At 38.3% G+C, this 21,153-nt stretch overlaps 1 protein-coding gene across 7 annotated transcripts in view; it reads right to left on the reverse strand.

Moving 5' to 3' along the window:
* SMYD3 (SET and MYND domain containing 3) overlaps positions 1–21,153 on the reverse strand; it is a 396,214-nt gene that overhangs the window by 344,413 nt on the left and 30,648 nt on the right. For all 7 annotated transcript variants that reach the window (XM_084512204.1, XM_084512205.1, XM_084512202.1 and 4 more), the window contains exons 3-5: positions 14,694–14,801; positions 13,510–13,567; positions 8,162–8,298 (exon numbers count right to left, since the gene is read on the reverse strand). In XM_084512204.1, coding sequence (XP_084368330.1) covers positions 8,162–8,298; positions 13,510–13,567; positions 14,694–14,801 — 303 coding nt within the window. The remainder of the gene's footprint in view (positions 1–8,161; positions 8,299–13,509; positions 13,568–14,693; positions 14,802–21,153) is intronic.

The raw sequence follows: 21,153 nt of genomic DNA on the forward strand, positions 1-21,153 counted from the left end.
AGAAATGTCTGAATTAATCCATGCTGTGTACCTAAATAACTTCTAAAACTCAGGGGTGGTTATAATAAAATTACACTCAAAAAAGTTCATCATGTTTTTAATAAAATATATATATATATATAGATACACATAGATATATCAAGTGTGTGTGCATATATATAGTGTGTATAGATGTTTTATTTTTTTCCCCACATATTGGAGGAAGGGGGGGAAAGCAGATTTATTAGGACTCACTGTCACACAGGTAGCTATCATTTAAATGACATTGGGCAGAATGTGTCTCACCTGCTGTCAATACTTGGACTGAAACAGCTCTTTAGTTCTCTAGCATACTGTTGTCAAAGTTACCCTCAATTTCACAGAGACTCTGAAGCACTGAACCAGCTGAGAGAACAGCAAGTCACCAGCAACACCACAAATTCTTGGTTCCCCATCCTATATTCAAAGAGCATGGTATTTTTAGCGGACTATCAATCTACTCCAACGCCATTCTGGAAGGAAATCAATTTTCAGCCTTTTCATCTATTAAACAAGTCTGAGTTGATTAATAATCTGGCCACACAGAACTCCAGCTTTGCTCTCAGCCAAAACAAACAAGCTCAAAAGCTTTAAGCAACCCTACTGCGGGTTATCCTAAAGACAAGGATAGAACAGTTTGCTGCCAACAGCTTTACAAGCAGTTATCAGGCTTATCCTCCTCAATTAGAAGCTTTTAAAATTGCTGATAGAGGATGTAAATGTTTTTCATTTACTCAAATCTTTACTAAATGTCTCCATGACCTCGTTCATGCTGGCTTTTTCTAAACATGGAAGGTGCCTCACCCCACATTTTTTTACATGTACTCTGATTGCCACAACCACTAAAGCTTTTCCACTAAAGCTTTTTTTTTTTTTTTTTTTTTTTTTTTTTTTTTTTTGTCCATAAGGGTGCCAGAAAAGAGACTGATGTATATCACATGTCAGGGACCATTAACTTTTTAAGCACTGTGTTTTCTGGATATGGTCTGAGCAGAATTAGATAAAGCAATGGTTATTAAGTCCCTGACCACCTGGATACTTTTCAGTTCTGTAGAACACTATCACAGCTCTAGACCTAAACCAGAGCAAGGGGAAAAAAAAAAAAAAAAAAGAAAGAAAACAGAAGGCAACCAAAGAAAAAAGGTACAAAATAGCAAATTTTACACTGCCATTTTATTTTCCTGGCTGTTTTTTTATTATTTGTCTTGAGCATAAGAAAAAAAAGTTAACTGAACAAGATGTATACATACCTTTTTTCCCCCCAGTGTCCACCCAAGGCAGTAACTTTTCTAGAAGCTTATGATTTTTATTCAGAGATGAAAAAACTCCTTAAAAGTTTTTCTTCCCTACCCCCACACCTAAATAACAAAGCTTTCTCTTCTTCCATACCCCAATAAATCAATACAAATTCTATCTAGCCATTCCATGTTTTGTAATTATTCCTCCCGGTTTCCTACACCCAGTGTCAGTTATATATAGATGTAGTTTGTAAAACAGAAGGTGTACTCAACAATTAGATGAGGGAACTCAAATTACACCACAACCTCAGTTTGAAGTATTACAGTCTTACCTACACAGCTCCAAGCTTTGTTAGTGAAAGCTAATATTTTAATTGTAACCATGTTGCTCTAATTTCAAGTCAGATACTATGGTTAAAGCCTTGTTTCATGTTCCGGTACAACATCCTATTGCTCTGAAAGGTTATTATTGTGACTAAAAATTAAGATAATTGCTATGGAAAATTATCTCCCCCTATCATAACTCAATAGGGAAATAACAGGAAATAATTAATCCTGAAAAATCATGTTAGACAAAAGTCACTTCCTGTAAAGATGTGATTTTTATTTGCTGAAGTAGGAAGAGAGAAGTGCTCTCAGGGTGTTTATCATCCCCATTCTGGAGTACGGCTGCAACATTTCTTCCCACTTCACTCAAATTTTTACTGTTTTTCTTTAATTTTTATTTACACCACTACTTCTGAAGCTGATGTGTTGTGGCTTCCACTTCCTCTGCAATCTTGAGTTAAGGAGAGAACACCTACTGTAAGCAACCTTTATGAGGATCTTAGCAGCAGCATGGAAATACTTCTGCAACACTAAAAAGATGCAGTCTAAAATGTAGAATCTTATTCACAGCTGCTCCTGTTCCAGTTGTCATTATGTTTACTCAGTGCTATATTGAAAACAGGCAACATGACCTGTTACACAGTGCAGCAGAAAAGACAGGATTCAGTTTTGATTGCTCTAGAGGCCTCTTCCAAAAAGACAGGTACCTACATACCTTTAGATTTGTTCCTTAGTCTGCTACTCAAGAAAACTTTAGAGATTCATTGCTAGATCATCAAGATCTTCTTGAGCCTTACTAAAAGTGCCATGCAAACATAAAGTATTATATCCTTCTAATAAACACGCTGAATTCATAGGCAGAGACAAATGAAGAACCTGAAGGTCAAGTTCACATTTTCTACTTACTCCTACTCTTTCAATAGTAGCTGAATTGATGGGAGAACAAGGGAAACCAAGCAGATAACCCTATGATCTTACAGACCAAGTCAAGGAATTATTAGTATAGCAAATACTAAATATAGTAAAATATTAGTAAACAGTCTCAAGATCTTTCCTACATTTTCTTGCTACTAAACAACCTCTTTTTTTTCCCCTACCTATATTTATGAGATATCATCCTTCCCCAAATTAACTAAGATGGACAGTGAAAGCTGTGTCAGAAATGAGTCTACATCATGGACCTTATAGTCCTGTCATCATTTCAAATCCCTAGTCTGGGAGTTGAACAGCTCTGTCATCAGCTAACACCGGCTCACCCAGGCTTCCGCAATGATTCTCATATTACCAAAGGGAGCAGTTCTCGCAAGAAGAATCTGTGGCAGCAGAATGCCTCTCACATCTCAGTTGCTCGATCACCACAAGAAGTGAGTTTAAAATACTGAAGTCCAATACTCAATCACGGATATGTGACAATTCTAAACTGACCCGAAAAAGAAAGAATAGGACAACGCCTGAGAAGAGGGTGGTGGGCAGCACTTCACATGCATAAAGAGGCATATTCAGCTGACAGGTATGCAGGCATGTGAACTCCCCTGTGAGCCGAATGAAAGGAGCACATTTACTTTCAAGGTTGGAACTGCTTGTAAGAAAGAAGTGGCAGGATTATAACTGCTAGAAAGGTTAGAATTTTCAGAAAGATAGAAATTCTTCTAATCAATCCCTATCACCTCACATGCAGTTAAGGTACGATTCAGAAAACACATTATAAGTTTTACTACAACAGAAAGACTAGGGAGATTGTTCTGTTGGGTTGCCCAAGAACCTTTGGTCCAGCCATTCTTTTCTCAAAACTTTGTTATAAACTGGTTCATCAAAAAATCTGTTAGAACCCTCTTTCTTCCAACAAAACTGTTTTAAGATTACTAACCTGTTCTAGAAGTCTGCCCCGTTAAATGTTTGTTAAATATGGTTGGATTTTACCTTACTATTATTTCAGGACAGAGCTTGCATATATTTCACTGTTTTCATAGATATGAGGATCTGAAATGACAAGATCTTTAAAATGGCTACCATTTTATTACCGAATCTCTTATTTTTTCTTATTACTTTACATAAATTTCCAGAAACTTTTAAAACATCCATACAGCATCAATTGCATTCATAAAGCATCAATTGTGACATAGTACAAGTAGATCTACAGCTTCCTCTTGATGAGAAGCAGGGGGCAGGTGCTGAGCTCTACTGTTGGGACAGTGACAGGACCCGAGGGAACGGCATGGAGCTGGGACAGGGGAGGGTTAGGCTGGGGGTTAGGGAAAGGTTCTGCACCCAGAGAGTGGTCGGGCACTGGGACAGGCTTCCCCAGGCAGTTGTCATGGCACCGAGCCGCCAGAGTTCAAGAAGCATTTGGACAACTCTCTCAGACACAGGGTCTGATTTTTGGGCAGTCTTTTGGGAACCCAGGAGTTGGATTCAATGTTGTGGGTCCCTTTCAACTCAGGATATTCTGACTAATGTTATTCTATGCAAGACACCAAGTTGATATTTTGTCCCAAAAATAAGAATTGTTTCAGGCTCGATTTCACTCAGTAGAGCCACGCTCAGTTTTACAGTCAACATGCCATGTACGAGTTTCTTAAGTAGTTTATGTGGCTCTGTCTGTTATTATGAAAAGAACCATAAATGGATACCAAAAAATTATTCCTCATCCATTAAATTTCTCATAGGATTCTAGGCCACCTCCTCACACATGTATGCAAAGGCTGAAGAATGAAAAAAGCAAGGACTGATTTTATCTCAAGGTTATGGAAACACCATTAGACCACAAAACTATGGTGTCAAAAATTTATCTTGACATTTGAAAAAGTCTCGGTGGAGTTGAAAACCTTATCACATAATTAACTGTAGATAATTCTGTTTAATACTGAGGATCAGAATTTAAAAACAGCCACAACCTTGATAAATGGCATGTTAAATAAACTGGAGCTTCCAAAGAGTGATCAGATAGCAAGAATGAAAAAAATCCAACTCCAACTCAAAGGACAGTTGACACATGAACAAACTGCCCAGTGAGAACAGGGCAAAATTGTAAAAAGGAAAGGTACATGGCCCTTCTGAAACACCTCCCCATCCAGTACAGCTGATATCTTCCACAGGTGTTATGTAACTTAAGAATACATTGGACTGAAATTCTAGCCTCACTTAAAGAAATGGCAGAGCTTTCTTTGGTTTTCAATGGGAAGTTTGCATAGTTTGCAGTCAAGGGGACTCAGCCTACTGAATGTCACAAGAAAGTGAATAAAACTATAATTAATTTTCCACAAAGACAAGAACAGTGACCAAGAGAAAAGGAAGACTGTTTAAAAGAGCTTCCGTGAAACTCCTTTGACCTCATTCAGGTTGGAGAACTTCCAAGAACAATCTGGAATTTAGTCATCTCACTGCAGGACGGTTTTTCTCTTTTGTCTGCCTGTTGCTTTTTTTCCTGCTTGAGGACTCAGCATCAAACAATAAAAATAACCTTTGACTTTTTTTTATTGCTTTCCTTTTTTTTTTTTTTTTGTCATGCAATGAGAGGACTGATCCAAAATAGGTCAATGCTAGAATAGGCACCTACTGAACTTGAATAGAATGTTGGAAGAGGTTGGAAAAACAAGATTACATCTTGAAGTCATGTATCTGTATCTGTGACCACACAGAAGTCATCACAGCTGGTCTTTTTTTTTTTTTTTTTTTTTTTTTTTTAAGAGACCACAAAAGACTTCGTAAGACTTTTATCAGACATTTACAGTTCCAAAGCCTTAAGTTTTACCTGCTGGGAATAAGCATCCCTATTTAGCTTGGGGGAGGAAGAATGGGACAAAACACCCCCCAGTATTTTTTCCATTGACATTCAGCTCATCTTCCAAGAAGGATTTTATACAAGTGGAAGAAAATGCTGGCTCCCACTGCTGCCTTTGTGGGGATGGGGTCATATTAAAATCATATTTTAATACAGTGTTACACTTCATAATGTATTCATCTGACAACCAAATTGGGAAGGCTATAAACTACTACATGGAAAATTAGAGAGTGACATTAGAGCTTCCAAAAAGCATTGTGCCTGACCAGGAATCCAAGCAAGATGCCGATTTTTGCTTGCACATAATGCACAGGGTTACATTTAGTCAACAACTCTTTCCTCCCAATGAGCTAACCTGCTTAGTCAGATTTTTCTTTCCCTTGTGTCATTTTTGTTATTATTAACAATATGAAGTAACAGCAGCCATGATAGGTCTACGTCGTTGCTCTCCCTTTCCCTGAGGCAGACTACCACACAGGCTCAGTTATATGAGCAAAGGAAGAAGGAAATGAGACCTACTTTAATCATTCCAGCACCTCTGAATTTCTAGAATTTAGAAAGAAATCAGCAACAACTTGACAACTGAGTGCATTCAATAGGGCTGGAACAAAGTCCCACGCAAAATGTGGAATACCCCAAGTTTAAAATGTCTTTATCATAGCAAAGGTATAGTGGGACAAATGTTACCATCTAGTACTTTAAATGATCATTCTAGTTCTCCAGCTAACAGGATTTGGAGCTGGGAAGTTTTAACTTACACTCTGTACTTGATGCCCTCTTGCTTCAACTTAGTAGAATACATGGGAGGGAAGAGGAGGTGCCCACGCATGCAGATGCTTCTGCGTGCATGTACTTCAACATTTTTAAAAGCTTGCACATATTTTTCACCAGTGTGCCAATATATTGAGCAGCCATCACACTGCTCCTGTAAAGCCAACACACAATCCAACTTCAAACGTCTCTCCTAAGGTTGAGAATATGTGCAAAATGGTAAACTAATTAATAGTTCATTAAAAGGAAGAGTTCAAACCTTTCTCCTGCATTGTGCAGCCCTGCCCCCTCTCTGTATTTGTCAGAGACTGGTTTGCTGAGTCTGCCTGGTCACAGAGGACAAATACGTGACTTCTTTTGCCAGGAAAAGTTCTTGTAGATGGGTTGGTGGGCAGAGTAAGTACAGAGAGGTCCAGCAAAGTCTAGAGCCAGAGTATTAACCAACAACCAACAGGTGGGATGAGGCAAAGAACAGAACTCATACCTTCTCCTCACAATGCCTTGGGTGTTTCATTTCAATCTAAAATAATTTCACTTTAAAAAAAAATCTGTAACACTTTCTGTACTGAAAAGCCTAACGATGAGCTGAAATTACTTACTTTTTTTATCACAGGTCATAATTATGTAATTACCATCATCATGACAGTCCACCAAAGCATCACTTATTGCATTTCATCTCATATGTTCAATAATGATATAAAAGAAATCAATGAAAGAACCATGGCCAGTATCCAATTTACGATTATTGTTAAATAGAGGGCAACAACACTTGGAAACATTCTTGCAAGCTGTGACTCAGTTCAAAGCAGTTAAGTAATGATCATCTGATAATCAGCCTTACCTTCAGCTGTACAGATTCTCTAAACCAGTTAACACAGAGCATTTCATCTGGCAAAGTGCAGGCTGAACCAGAGTGCCACAGCAAGACAGTAAAACAGTTTGAGTGGAGACTAAGCAGTGCATGTTTTGGCTTGTTTGTTGTTTTTCTTCCAAGAGTGAGTATAGTTCATTCTGAGTGTTTTTGACGGGAAAATTGAAACTTCACACTGCAGTCCAATCAACAATAAAAAATCCGGATGAAAAAACACTTACGATTATATTGCATCTGATCCTTTCATCCCAAGAAAAAAAGATTCCACTAGTGTCCTAGCAGACCAAAAAATCATATTGCATTTTATTTTTTTTCTAAAAGAGGCTCTTCCTCTTCTTTAAATCCAAAGAAAAATATCTAAGAGTTTGATTTTTTTCATAACAAAACATTAAGACTGCTGAAATGTGCTTGAGTTGAGAAATCATGCTAGAATTTAGCAACTAGAAATCAAAAAGCTCGATTAAGTTAAAACTATGAGCATTCTCCATATACTTCTACTACAACTGTTTAACTCAAACTTTCTGAAATTAAAGATATAAAATATGTACAAGAAAACACAATAATATTTATTTAGTAAACAAACATTGTGTATCATGGAAATGAATTTCATGTACTTTAACATGTAGCATTTTAGAACAGATGATCCACATGACTCCTGATAACAGTTTGTGGGACATGATACTGCCATGAACATGTCCCATTAGCACATATTACTAAATGGCAAAACAGATTGCTAATATATCTAGAAATATAAGACACTTCACAAAAAAAATTCCAGGATGACGAATGATGCTATATGCTCTTTATCACCATTAAAAAAATTACTTGAGTTAATTAATTCAATTGTTTTTTAAATTGTTTGTGTATTTTTTTTTAATGCAACATTACTTATTTATTTTCCAAGAACGTTAACATGACAATATAAAATGGAAAAGAAGAACCCCCATCTGGCTGCTGCTTTTATTTTGAAGTGTTATACATGTATAAAACCTACAGTTTTTCTTAAATGGTGACTGAACAGAAAAAATAGTTTGATTTTGCTTTGCTATATATCACATTCTGGATGCATCTACTGAACTGCTGCTCAAAAATAAATCAAGAACACAATGAAAGGATAATTTATGAGTTGTCAAGCAATCACATTTTAACACTTACTTTTGTGAAGATCTGAAAAAAGTCAATTGCAGCTGGCAAGTGAGACGCATCCTGGATCTCTGCTTTCAGATACAGTTGCAAGGTGTGCGCAAGGTGCCTGAGGCCATCTTTCATTTCTTCACTTAGTTGTTCAGTATCTTAAGGGGACAGGAAAAAAAGTACACCAAGGCATAAACAGAACCTTTCGCCAACATCTTCAAAATGTACAATGGCAGCTATATAGTCTAGACATTTCCAGTCTCAGAATTAATCTTGACAGAGGGCAATTTTGACAGAGGGCAAACATTTGTCTTTTTTTCCTGACAACTACCTATCAACACAAAGAAGAGTTTATCATGTTGCTATTACCAAATTGCATAAATTCAATGTTGAGTTAAAGATCAAAAGCCAAAAGATAAAGCAGATGTGTAAGCAGATGTAAGACATTAGGTACAAAAAATAGGCATCTAGGGGTTTATAATGTTAAGAATGAATTTGAAAGGTTATGCAGCAGCTCCTTCCTCCTTGCAGAAGTGCACATTTTTATACTATATTCTTCCCAGAGGTGTCAAACACTTTATGCCAGCAGATAAAAAGGGAGAGTAGTTTTGAGACAGAGTTTCATACACAGCAGCAGCTGCTAAACAGAATTGATATGAAGGAATATTAAGCAAATCCAACTCCTATATTAAAGCACCATTATTTATGCTTCACAGATAGGAATCCTGGAATCCTGAAGCAAAAAAAAACCAGTGCCTTATTTTCTAATGAAGTGATCATCCATGCATCAGATCAGTGATAACATGGAAAGTGAAACTCAGCTGTCCTCATAAGTTCAGTGCCTCACGAACATGGTTCACATTTCCTTTTTTCTGCCAGTGAGCACAAAAGACCTAACTGGAGAATGGACAATGAACAGATTCAAGCATCAATCATAACAAAAGTCTAAGTGGATAATTATGCACTGAGAATCAACTTCATCTCTGTATAACAGTGATTTATATATATATATATTAAATATCTATCTTTATTGGGAACAGAAATAACCTTTCACTAAGAAAGGTTCTTCCCTGTGCTTTAGATGCAAGCCTTCTGGCATCCTGGAAGAACAATTCAATATCCTCTCTAGAGCTAACTCCTAATTACTCATTTTAAAAAAGGATGCAATTAAAGCAGACGTCCCTGGGTCTGGTAAACATCTAGCTAGTGTTTGTGATTCTTTGGCTTTTGTGTGCCACCCCACCCAACATTCCTGCACTTGAAGGTACAGGGTATTTTGTCTCAGGACAGGTGAGCTCTCCCAGAGCGCTCAGATTCAGCTCCTCAGAAAGTTCACATCACTCATCACACAAAAAGCAGACAGATGCTCCTTGTTAAGTGGCACCAAGGCTATGTAACTAAAGGATTTGCTTTTTTATAACTATACAACTATATAATGCACATTTTGAAATGTATTATGACAAAGACAGGCATGATTTGCTTCACTATTGGCAAAAAAAAAGCACCTCTAGAGTGGAGAACAGAAGTCTTCTAAGTAGAGTCTGCAGTTTAGGACAAATGTGATCAAGAAATATTGAATCCAACTAGAACTTCTGGGAGAATTTTGAGAGACAGGAGCAGAAAACAATTATTCAAATTGGACTCCATCCAGGACATCAGAGCTAATGATCCCCACAAAAAGTGCCACAGGACCTTTAACGGCAAATGATCAAGACCTGGTTTTCACAACACATCATGAAACCAAGGCCAAAAAAAAAAAAAAAAAAAAAAAAAGGAATACAAAATTTGTTAATGTTTTCATTTTGTTTTTCTAAGAAACATTTTTTTGCTGTCAGAACCATGGTATGGGAAAAAAAATATGCTATAAAAGGCTTGTGGAATGGTTTCTAACTGAGGAATGGGCATTTAATTATGCATCCCTGATACTGATACAAGTGAAATAGCAAAAAATCTGCCCATACTACTCTACACAAACACTTTCCTGCATACTGAAACTAGTTAAGCATAAGCCAAGTTGATTTCTGAATCATCTTAACACACAGCAAGCCAGTGAAACCATGCAAGTAACAAAACATTGTATAATAAAACCGAACCAGCTTAATGGTAATGGTAATACTTAATCTCCTACTTAATCAGCACTTCAGAAAACAATGAATTTGAAGGAACTACGGAGTGGGGAATAAAGCTTTATAAAGGGCTATGCGCTGCCAAATGTTCCTCATTTGTTTGCTTTTAATAGATGTGTTACACATTTCACCAGATATTGAATCCCTAAGTGTGTAAAACATCATATAAACTGAATAAAAGCATATAGGTCTCCCACACTGAAAATCAACCAACCATATAAAGTAACACTTAAAAAGTAGTATTGTCAAGTAGACATACATGTAGATAGCGTAGTGACAATTTTTGTATATTTTGGATTTTAAAAACAACAAAAAAGTGAATCAATTAGAATTCTACCCATAATATTTATGATAGAGTTGAAACAATCTTGTATTATACAGATGCTTCCTGAGAAGTTGCTTGCTTGAGATCACCACCTGTATTTCCAGTTCATATGATTTCCTTCAATGAAATATTTTTTCCTTTATACTTAGATCTCTAATGAAAAAAACTTCTATGACTTTCGTATCCATTCTACCAATAACAAAGGAAAGTAAATCCCAAATTGTTATCAACAACCTGTAAATAGTGCAGTAAATAGGAAGCTTGCTGAAGATACAGTGGCAGCAAATAGCACCACAGTGACTCCAGGCTGTGACACCATGCTACGATATTCTTTTGGGCTTTGCTTTCCATTCTAAAAGCAAAACTGTAGAGACATTAGTTTCACTATATCAAGGTAGCTGTGAAATCAGCAAAAGTGGTTAGCCAAAAACTTTGCATGAGATTATGCAAGTGTCATTATCCATTTGTACTATATTCTGTGAAGTACCAGCTTTGGTTATTGAGGAGTCACAAACACTTTGGAGTTAAGAAGATCACAAACAAACTGTTATTAAAGCTCTTAAGTAAATGCAGATGAAACAGTAGATGTGGATCTCTCATTTGCTTCCTTGTAAAATAAGGTTAGGGAACAGCTCATTCAGTAATGGTGAGAGCACCCATCTGACCTGTATCACAGGCTGTAGCAGCATTGCCTTTAGAATGAGGATTGAAGAGAAGCTTCTAGACATGTTTACAGATTTTTGTACCATCTCTCCATTGCAGCTCACGCCTTCTCTCCAGACATATATCACACCATTCCCCTTGCCTCCAGCCAAGTCAAAGGAAGTTGAGAGCACCTCCTCAGCTGTACTATTAAAACCTCAGTTTTTATGCAATTACCAGTTAATCTTTGCCTGCACTACAGAAATTGCCGTATAATTATTAGTATTCAATTTTTAAAGGAAACCTCTTACCCCAATTCTTCCTCTACCACTGCCCAACCAGCCATGGGCAAAACACAGCACCAAAAAGAGTTGTTTCTTTTTTTTTTTTTTTTTTCCTCTGGATCTCAGCTGTGTTATGGGGTATAGAAGTCAGTAGTCATCTTTTAATGTCATTGGAACATCTGGAAAGGCTGCTCTTAAATCAGATGCTTATCTAATTCCAAAAAAAATGTATTATAGAATTTTAGAATATCCATGGCAGAAAATGCTGTTTTGTTTTGTTTTGTTTTAATTGAAATGCAATCCCTTTATCCTGATCAATTTGTTGCCTTAAGGTCTTTTGTCCTTGCAATTTGGGAGAAGGCAACAGAATGTCACGATCTAAAGAAATAAAACTTCTTAGTAGTTATTGCATTTTTCCAGTTTATGGCATTTATTTATTTCTATTAACTATATCAATATTTGAAGCTGTTTTAAATCCAAACCTCTGAATTACTTTAAAAATTGAGATAATCAAAACGTTCATGCTACCATCTACAAAATCCCTTTAAACAAGACAGAAGATCAAACTAAGGATGTATTTCTTCCCCTGCATGTCTTCAAACTTCTAGGTACTGCAACATCTGGAAAAAGTGTTTTCTAGTTCAACAACAGCTCTGCTAAGAGATTGTGATGAACCTCCTTTCCTGTCCCAGCAGCTGAAACTTGTTAAACCACAGTTATCTGCAAAATTTTATCTTATTTATATTTTTATCTGCATAAGATATCTGCGCAATTTCATCTTTTTTTTCCTCCACTGAAGTCATGAGCAAGACAGACACATCCCTTGTAAGTTTTAAATATCTTTCCTTTTTCTGGAACTTATTTTGCAGCTTTATACACTAACCCATAAATATTGAAAAACTAAAACTTTATTATAAAAAAGGTATGTTGAAAATATATGTAAAAAAACAGACATTTGGTAAATTTTAAAAACCAAACCAGCAAAATGTATGCTATAAAATAAGGAGAAATATTAAAGCCAAATAATGTGGAAGAAATCTTGCTTGAGCAAGACATGCATGTTTTTTCCATTGATTTTTGAACAATGTATTCATCCCCACAGAGGTTTAAGCAGGTGCAGTTTTGTCTTTCACAGAATCACAAAATTTCTAGGTTGGAAGAGACCTCAAGATCATCAAGTCCAACCTCTGACCTAACACTAACAGTCCCCACTAAACCATATCACTAAGCTCTACATCTAAACATCTTTTAAAGACCTCCAGGGATGGTGACTCCACCACTTCCCTGGGCAGCTCGCTCCAATGTCTGACAACCCATTCGGTAAAGAAGTTCTTCCTAATATCCAACCTAAAACTCCCCTGGTGCAACTTAAGCCCATTCCCCCTCGTCCCGTCACCAGGCACGTGGGAGAACAGACCAACCCCACCTCGCTACAGCCTCCCTTGAGGTACCTGTAGAGAGCAATAAGGTCACCCCTGAGCCTCCTCTTCTCCAGGCTGAACAAGCCCAGCTCCCTCAGTCTCACCTTGTAAGACTTGTTCTCCTGACCCCTCACCAGCTTCGTCGCCCTTCTGTGGACTCGCTCGAGCACCTCGATGTCCTTCTTGTAGCGAGGGGCCCAAAACTGAACACAGTACTCGAGGTGTGGCCTCACCAGAGCCGAGTACAGGGAGAGGATCACTTCCCTAACCCTGCTGGCCACACTGCTTCTTATACAAGCCAGGATGCCGTTGGCCTTCTTGGCCACCTGAGCACACTGCTGGCTCATATTCAGCCGACTATCAACCATCACTCCCAGGTCCTTCTCTGCCTGGCAGCTTTCCAACCATTCCTCTCCCAGCCTGTAGCTCTGCTTTGATTCTGTTTTTCATGCCATGTTCTATTATACTACAGTAGCAGACTTTCAGAAGGCAAGGTGCAATAAGATAGGCTGGCCATTCTGTAAAACAGAATTTGGAATCATTTCCTGCAATATGGTTGGCAATTACTTACTTGACTGAAGATCTGAAAAAGAGTAGAGTCTCTCAGAAATGCATACTGATTGTCTAAGCTGTAGAGAAAAACAGGTAATTAACACTTACACAGCATGTTTTATCTTGAAAACATTCTACAAAATTGATTATTCAGTGTGATATGCCTGTAAGATAATTAGATAAGGGTAACAGCATCAACATAAATCTGGTCAATCCATGCTTTCTGTAAACTACCATAAAAATACTTTTTTTTTTTTTTTTTTTGGTGTTACGACACTTTCTACTAATATATTTTCTTGACTTTGGCAGCTTACCCCTAGTAATTTACTTTGGCCTTTCACACTATAATTGAAAGCAATTTATGAGGTTAGCAATCTCAGATTTCATGAGACTATAATTAATGCATAGCATAGCTAGGTACATATTTGCCCTTTAAAAAACATGCACACACTCTTCCCAACAATGTACAAATGAAGATATTAAAATCACATTTTATCATCCCAGACCACTACAAATGTGCACATTTTTATTCAAGGACAGCACCGTGGCAGGGTCAGAAAAAATAAATAAAAGAAAAAAGCAGTAAGTCCTTTTTGATTTACCATCCCAATCATAAGCCTAATTACCTAACTGAAAATTTAGTCCACATAATTTAATCATATTGTTGGAATGTCAAACATCCAGGGCTTCCAAAAAAAGTATAGAGAAAAAGAAATCAAATTAAGAGAACTCAACAATAAAAGGATGGGATTGTGCCCCTAAAGAAAGGGCTAGCTAACTGCATGCCTGTCCTTACTACCCATATAGAAGGGAAAAAAAAGAAGAGGTTCCCACTGAAGTTAATGGAAGCACCAATATCTTCAAGAGTATGAACCAAAAAAAAGTGTGTCCTTCTCTGCTTTCTTTCTAGGCAGAAATAAGGTTAGGATGATACCATACTCACAGGCAGAAAACTTCACAAACAGACCTCTTAAAGTTAAGACCTCTTAAACAGACATCTTAAAGTTAATTATGTCCATTTTAGTATCTCTTGATACTTTCAGCATTTCTGTAAGTTAATCTAATGCGATATGCAGTCCAATTTTGTTCAGCAATCCTAGTCACTTCGGCTTTCTAACTCTTAATTACATTAAAAATGTAACGGGAAAAAAAGTATTTATCTGAAACTGTTACACTGAATACATCTAAAAGAATGTCACTTACTAGTTTAAAAACAATCCTGCCAGCAAGTCTGATGGAGTCTGGAGGAAAATTAGGCTTGATGCTCTTAAGACACTTGCATTCTTGCTTGTGGTCCAGCCAAGCTTCTTTCTATTTTTTTTTTAAGAAAGAGAAAGAAAAAAAAAAAACATGTTATTTTCCAAAACTTATACCCTGTTTTATGTACTTCTATATATGCACACACGAACTTATACAGGCACACCAATAAGCATAGTCAGCCTGGCCTCTGGCTGGACCAGGGACACAGAACCAGAACAGCATCAGGGCCAATCGGGCCGGGGCAGGAACCCCCCCTTCAGCTCCCACGGGCAGGAAGGAGGCAGCCCTTTCTCAGGTACTGACACCCACTGAATTAGCAGCTGCTACCACAGGCAACATCTCATGCTGACTGCCAAAAAACCAGCAGCACACATGCTGTATCAAAACAGCCCAAGACTGCAGCTATCACTCAACTGTGGAGAAGCACAGGTTGGATTATCTATTCAAAACACCCTCATCAAGCCATTACTTCCTTTAAGGTAAGATTAATTGTGTACTAGACATCGGAGCTACAGTAGTGCAGGTCACACAAGAGGATTGCCATTTTGCTGCCCCAGAATTTTACTTTACTTTTAACAACAATAAGAGTAGTAAAAACAAAAACATTCTCAAGTTCCCCATTCAGTCCTTGATCTATGCAATCCTTACTTTGTCTGTTGCATGCTACTCTCCAACAACACAGTTATTACCATACTTGTTCAAATACTATCTTCTTTAATGCATAAAAAGGAGGGTACTGAGAGAAGTGGCAAAGTGGCCAAGCTGCTCTCCATCATTTATCAACAGTCCTGGCTATCAAGGGAGGTCCCAGTTGACTGGCGGCTAGCAAATGTGACGCCCATCTACAAGAAGGGCCGGAGGGTAGACTTGGGAAACCATAGGCCTGTCAGTTTGACCTCAGTACCAGGGAAGCTCATGGAGCAGATTATCTTGAGTGTCATCACACAGCATTTGCAGGGCAAGCAGGTGATCAGTCCCAGTCAGCATGGGTTCATGAAAGGCAGGTCCTGCTTGACGAACATGATCTCCTTCTATGACAAAGTGACACACTTGGTGGATGAGGGAAAGGCTGTGGATGTGGTCTACCTTGACTTCAGTAAGGTTTTTAATACTGTTTCCCACAGCATTCTCCTCAAGAAACTGGCTGCTCTTGGTTTGGACTGGTGTATGCTTTGTTGGGTTAGAAACTACCTGGGTAGCTGGGCCCAAAGAGTCGTGGTGAATGGAGTGAAATCCAGTTGGAGGCCGGTTACTGGTGGCGTTCCCCAGGGCTCAACACTGGGGCCAGTCTTCTTTAATACCTTTATCGATGAGCTGGATGAGGGGATCGAGTGCACCCTCAGTAAGCTCACAGACGACACCAAGTTAGGTGCATGTGTCGATCTGCTCGAGGGTAGAAAGGCTCTGCAGGAGGATCTGGATAGGCTGGACTGATGGGCTGAGGTTAACTGTATGAAGTTCAATAAGGCCAAATGCCGGGTCCTGCACCTAGGGTGCAATAACCCCAAGCAGCGCTGAGTGGTTGGAAAGCTGCCTGGTAGAAAAGGACCTGGGAGTATTGGTTGACAGTCAGCTGAATATGAGCCAGCAGTGTGCTCAGGTGGCCAAGAAGGCCAACGGCATCCTGGCTTGTATAAGAAGCAGTGTGAGCAGCAGGGCTCGGGAAGTGATCCTCCCCCTGTACTCAGCTCTGGTGAGGCTGCACCTCGAGTACTGTGTTCAGTTTTGGGCCCCTCGCTACAAGAAGGACATCAAGGGGCTCCAGCAAGTCCACAGAAGGGTGACAAAGCTGGTGAGGGGTCAGGAGAACAAGTCTTACAAGGTGAGACTGAGGGAGCTGGGCTTGTTCAGCCTGGAGAAGAGGAGGGTCAACCTTATTGCTCTCTACAGGTACCTTAAAGGAGGCTGTAGCAAGGTGGGGGGTTGGTCTATTCTCCCACATGCCCAGTGATAGGAAAATAGGGAATGGGCTTAAGTTGCACCAAGGGAGGTTTAGATTGGATATTAGGAAGAACTTCTTTACTGAAAGGGTTTTTAGGCCTTGGAATGGGTTGCCCAGGGAACCGGTTCAGTCACCATCCCTGGAGGTCTTTAAAAGATGTTTAGCTGTAGAGCTTAGTGATATGAACATGTTAGTATTAGGTCAGAGGTTGGATTAGGTCATCTTGGAGGTCTTTTTTAACCTAGATGATTCTGTGAATATGTAAAGTAATATTAAAACTGTACAGAAACCTAGAAGAAATACCTCTAATTTTGTTTCCATGTTCCCCCTATACAATTTTCTTTACCTTTGTGCAACATGCTCATTTGTGCAATGATAGCATCAGCAGCTTAAATTGATATCCCCATTCAAGCTGAGTTTTTAATTCAGTAAGTAAATGGGTTCTGATTCTCATTTCATTGCGGCAAGAAGAGATGGAGCTGTGTGTTCCTCAAGACTGAAGATAACTAGAAAGGAGGCTAAAACTCCCTGAGCTATCCCAGTTCTGTCAACATACACCACACTGTTGCCTAAGAGTTCACTCAAATCAAGGACACAGAGACCTGACTGTCTATCCACTTCACCAAAATGCAGCTGCTCTAAAGCAACGATCAAGTTCCCCATGCCGAAAAAAAAACTCCCAAAGCCACCTGACCTGGTTAGGCATTAACATCCACTGTTGGCAGGACCAGTGATGATATGTCCAGAGCTCAGAGACCAGGAATGGTTGCAGTAACCAAAAGTGACCAAAATAGAAGGAACCAAAGATGATACAGCTGCATGTACTACTTGGACCTGAATTTTTTTATTTCATGGATCACTTTTATCAGAATGGCTTACAATGAGTAACATTGTCAGAGCAGAGAAGGAATGACAAGGTTAGGGATGGGAAAGCTGCTATATATTGAAATGTGTCTCCCCCCCCAAGTCTGTGCAGAAGAGCAACAAGGAGTTTCTAGGAAAAAGAAACTCATGCTGGAAGACAGAGTCAATGTCTGATCATCTTTTTATTTTCTGCCTTCTGTCTTTCCAAACTCAAAATTCTGTTTATACTTTAAAAAACGTCTTCAAGACCATCTTATGTAAAGATTTACTATGTTAATATTTAATACATATATTTGCAGTATAGGTTTGAAGACACTGAGCTTTTTTTTTTTTTTTAATATCTTTTTAAAAGCAAATTGGAAAAATAGGACACAGCAAACAATTGTTAAGGTGACAATAACTCTGAATAACCAAAAGCTTGTGAAGGTGACATTTTCTCACAGACATGCATTAAGAAAAAAAACTGAGAACACCAGCTTTTGTAAGGTAACTGCCACATGGAAAATAATAAAATATCTACTACAAAGCAATTGTACATTCAGCAATAAAAAAGAGGGAACAACAGTAAAATGTACAAGTCCACATCACACCTGTAGATACTGACATTCGTTATAAAGATTACAAAGCCTATCATGCAATATAATGCAATATATTTTTTAAGCTGCATTGAAGCAGGGTAATTGTTTCAGGTAACCAGACTTCAGCACCAGTAGCACTGTTCTGTTTTACTGTGGGTTTTCCCTCCACCTTTGGCTTACACATAATAAATAAATTGTAATTTTTATTTCCTTCAGATACATAAGAGATTTCTGATTTCATTTCCTTTACCCATAACTCTACAAGGGGAAAAAAATGACATCAAGAAGGCATTAATCCAAAAACAGTTAGTGCTGCACACTGTCTGACAAATAAAAGCTAAGTATCTACTGGTGAATAGAATTACTCTTGTCTAGAAGAAACAAGGTCATGCTTGTAAATGTCCAGACATCATTCTCTGTAATATAATTATATTGGCATTTTTATACCACTTAAACTAAAATTGTTCTTTGGAACAAGCCTCTATCTGTCAATTTTTTTTCCTTACATAAATACTGCACAGAATGTCAAGTATGCTAAAGGTGACATTAAAATGATTAATAGCATACCCAACCAATAAAGCCCTAATGAGACAAAATATGCAGTACCACACAGCATAATATGTCACGTTTCTTGGAGATGCATTTCCCTATGAGAACAATGGTTATACCAGATGCTTTCTTCTAAGCAGTGTTTGGCTGAAACTGATGCCAAGAAGGAATCATACTCCTCTGCAGGAAGCCTGCTGGAACAGGGACTGCCACTCACTTCTTCCCTGCTGACTAGGGGGGAAGCTCCAAATACATCAGGTGTAATGAGATGCAGCGCTATTCCTTCTCACTACCAATACAACAAGGATACAAATTACAGAACTATATGGACTATGAAAACCTCCGATCCTGGAGTGACTTAGTTTTAAAGCTAGTCTCTAATGATAGTTACTGCTGGGTTTATGTTAGTCCCACAGTTCTCCACAGGAGGTTTTCTGAACTCTGCATGTTCTGGATTTCAGGCAGGGGCTTTACATCCCCAAAACAGCATGAGTGCAAATACCATCCTGCAGACCACCTGGTCTGGCCCTGCTCCCTCCCTGTCAGGGAAGTCCTTCCAGTTTTTCCAACATATATACCACCACCACCACCCTCCCCATCAAAAACAAACGCTCCCAGAAGGAAGCAAGCAAAGCAAACTGCAGGGAAGTACAGGGCAGTACCTGGCCCTCCTTCCGCAGACTTCATTTCATTTAGAAACTAAAAAAGAAAATCCCTCCTAGGTCAGTGTCTCTCATTCAAGCCCAGTGTATCCCACCTGCAATTCCTCAGCCTTTACTCAACTGAGAAGGGACGAGAGCCCAAACTGCTCAGAACTTACTGCAGTGTAGAGCTGTTTACTGGTGGCAGACTGAGAGCCTGCCTGGCCAAACCAACATACAAACACCAGCACACAACCATGTGTCACTTAATGCAGCCCCAGCATCACCTCCTGCTGGCTCAGGGCACTGGCACAAACACCTCCATCTGCCCACAAGATCTTGCCTATCTTTCAGCTGACCTGTTTTGCCTTCACAGAGATGCATGTCTGTTCTTGCACTGAGATATACTATCCCACCTCCAAATAGTCCCTAATCCTAGGAAAGACCCTAAGCCATTATTTACAAAATTAAGGTTTCCCCTCATCTCCTCTACAGCACCAAAAAAAAAGTTGAATGTTGCCTGCAGATTAATGCACTCATGGAAAGCAATTAAAGACTACAGCTCATCCAAAAAAAAAAAGTTGAATATTTTCCCATTGGGATGTAGTGGCTAATTAAAAATGTCAGGATTTGTAGTTTCCAATGGATTGTTCAATTTTTACAAAGTGTCTTATTGTTGAAATGACTTCATAAAAATATCTCATGATGGCATACTCTGAATTCTTCCTGAAGTGACTCCCCCACTTGTTGAGGATTTTCATTTACATCACTGGTCTCCAGTCTATGGGACACACCAAATTAATAAACACTGCCAGAGTAGATCACAACAGTGATTATAAGGTGGAGCAGATGTGCTAACTATGTTTGGAGAGACACAAAACATACATAACACTGCTAGTAAATTAGGGAAAATAGGTATCAGCAGGTGGGAAAGGTGCTGCAGCAGGGAAGTGTCAAGAAGGGGCAAAAGTCAATGAGGTCCAACTGAAAAAAAACACAATTAAAAGACCTACATATAAGTGATTCTGAAACGAGAATTCAGTGTAACAGGTCAGCCTAAAGAATCTCATGTTCACTTCCAGTCCCACATTTGTTTTGTTTATTTATTTATTTATTTAAATTAAAGTGAAACCAAACAGGTTCAAACTGGCCTGAAAAGAGATAACAGGGATTTCTTAAATTTGGCACAATACACTCAAAATATTCATTTTCAACATAATGAAGACTTCTGCAACTTGAACTCCAATTCCAATGTAGTTTTGTTCTGTACTCCTTGTAGGATAACACTTTGCAAGGTATGTGAAGCATCTTTCAAAAGTGTGTTTCTTCCTTTACATGCTAGGGCAAAGACACTTTTTCTTAACCACCTGATATTTTAAGCAAGTGAAGATTCCTACAAGAAATCTTTAAAATGAACTTTTAAAATCTTTTAAATGAGCTTTAAAATGGTTCATTTTGGTACATCCTAACATTGAAATCCCCTGATGAATGTACATGTAGTCGCTTCCTTCAAAGTCTACCTTTATCATAAACCTAGTTCAGCTGCTCAGATTAATATAATTTTTCTTTTTTTGAAAGTCAGTTTACTTTCTTATTTGACTTTCTGTATTAACCAGAAAACTCCAGAATCAAATCATTCTTCAACTAAAGTGTAAATTGTAAATCCAACTGTACAATATGCATTTCTAAGTTGTCTGTATTTAGAAAAATAAAATTGTCCTGTTTTGCCAATGTTCTTTTTAAATCTGCACACTGCAATTTGATTTAATACCCTGCTGTTTATTTTGCTCAGTAATTAGTTCAATTACAAATGCACATATTAAGCAATT

This window comes from Aythya ferina (genome assembly GCF_964211825.1).
Source record: "Aythya ferina genome assembly, chromosome: 3".
Classification (NCBI taxonomy): Eukaryota; Metazoa; Chordata; class Aves; order Anseriformes; family Anatidae; genus Aythya; species Aythya ferina.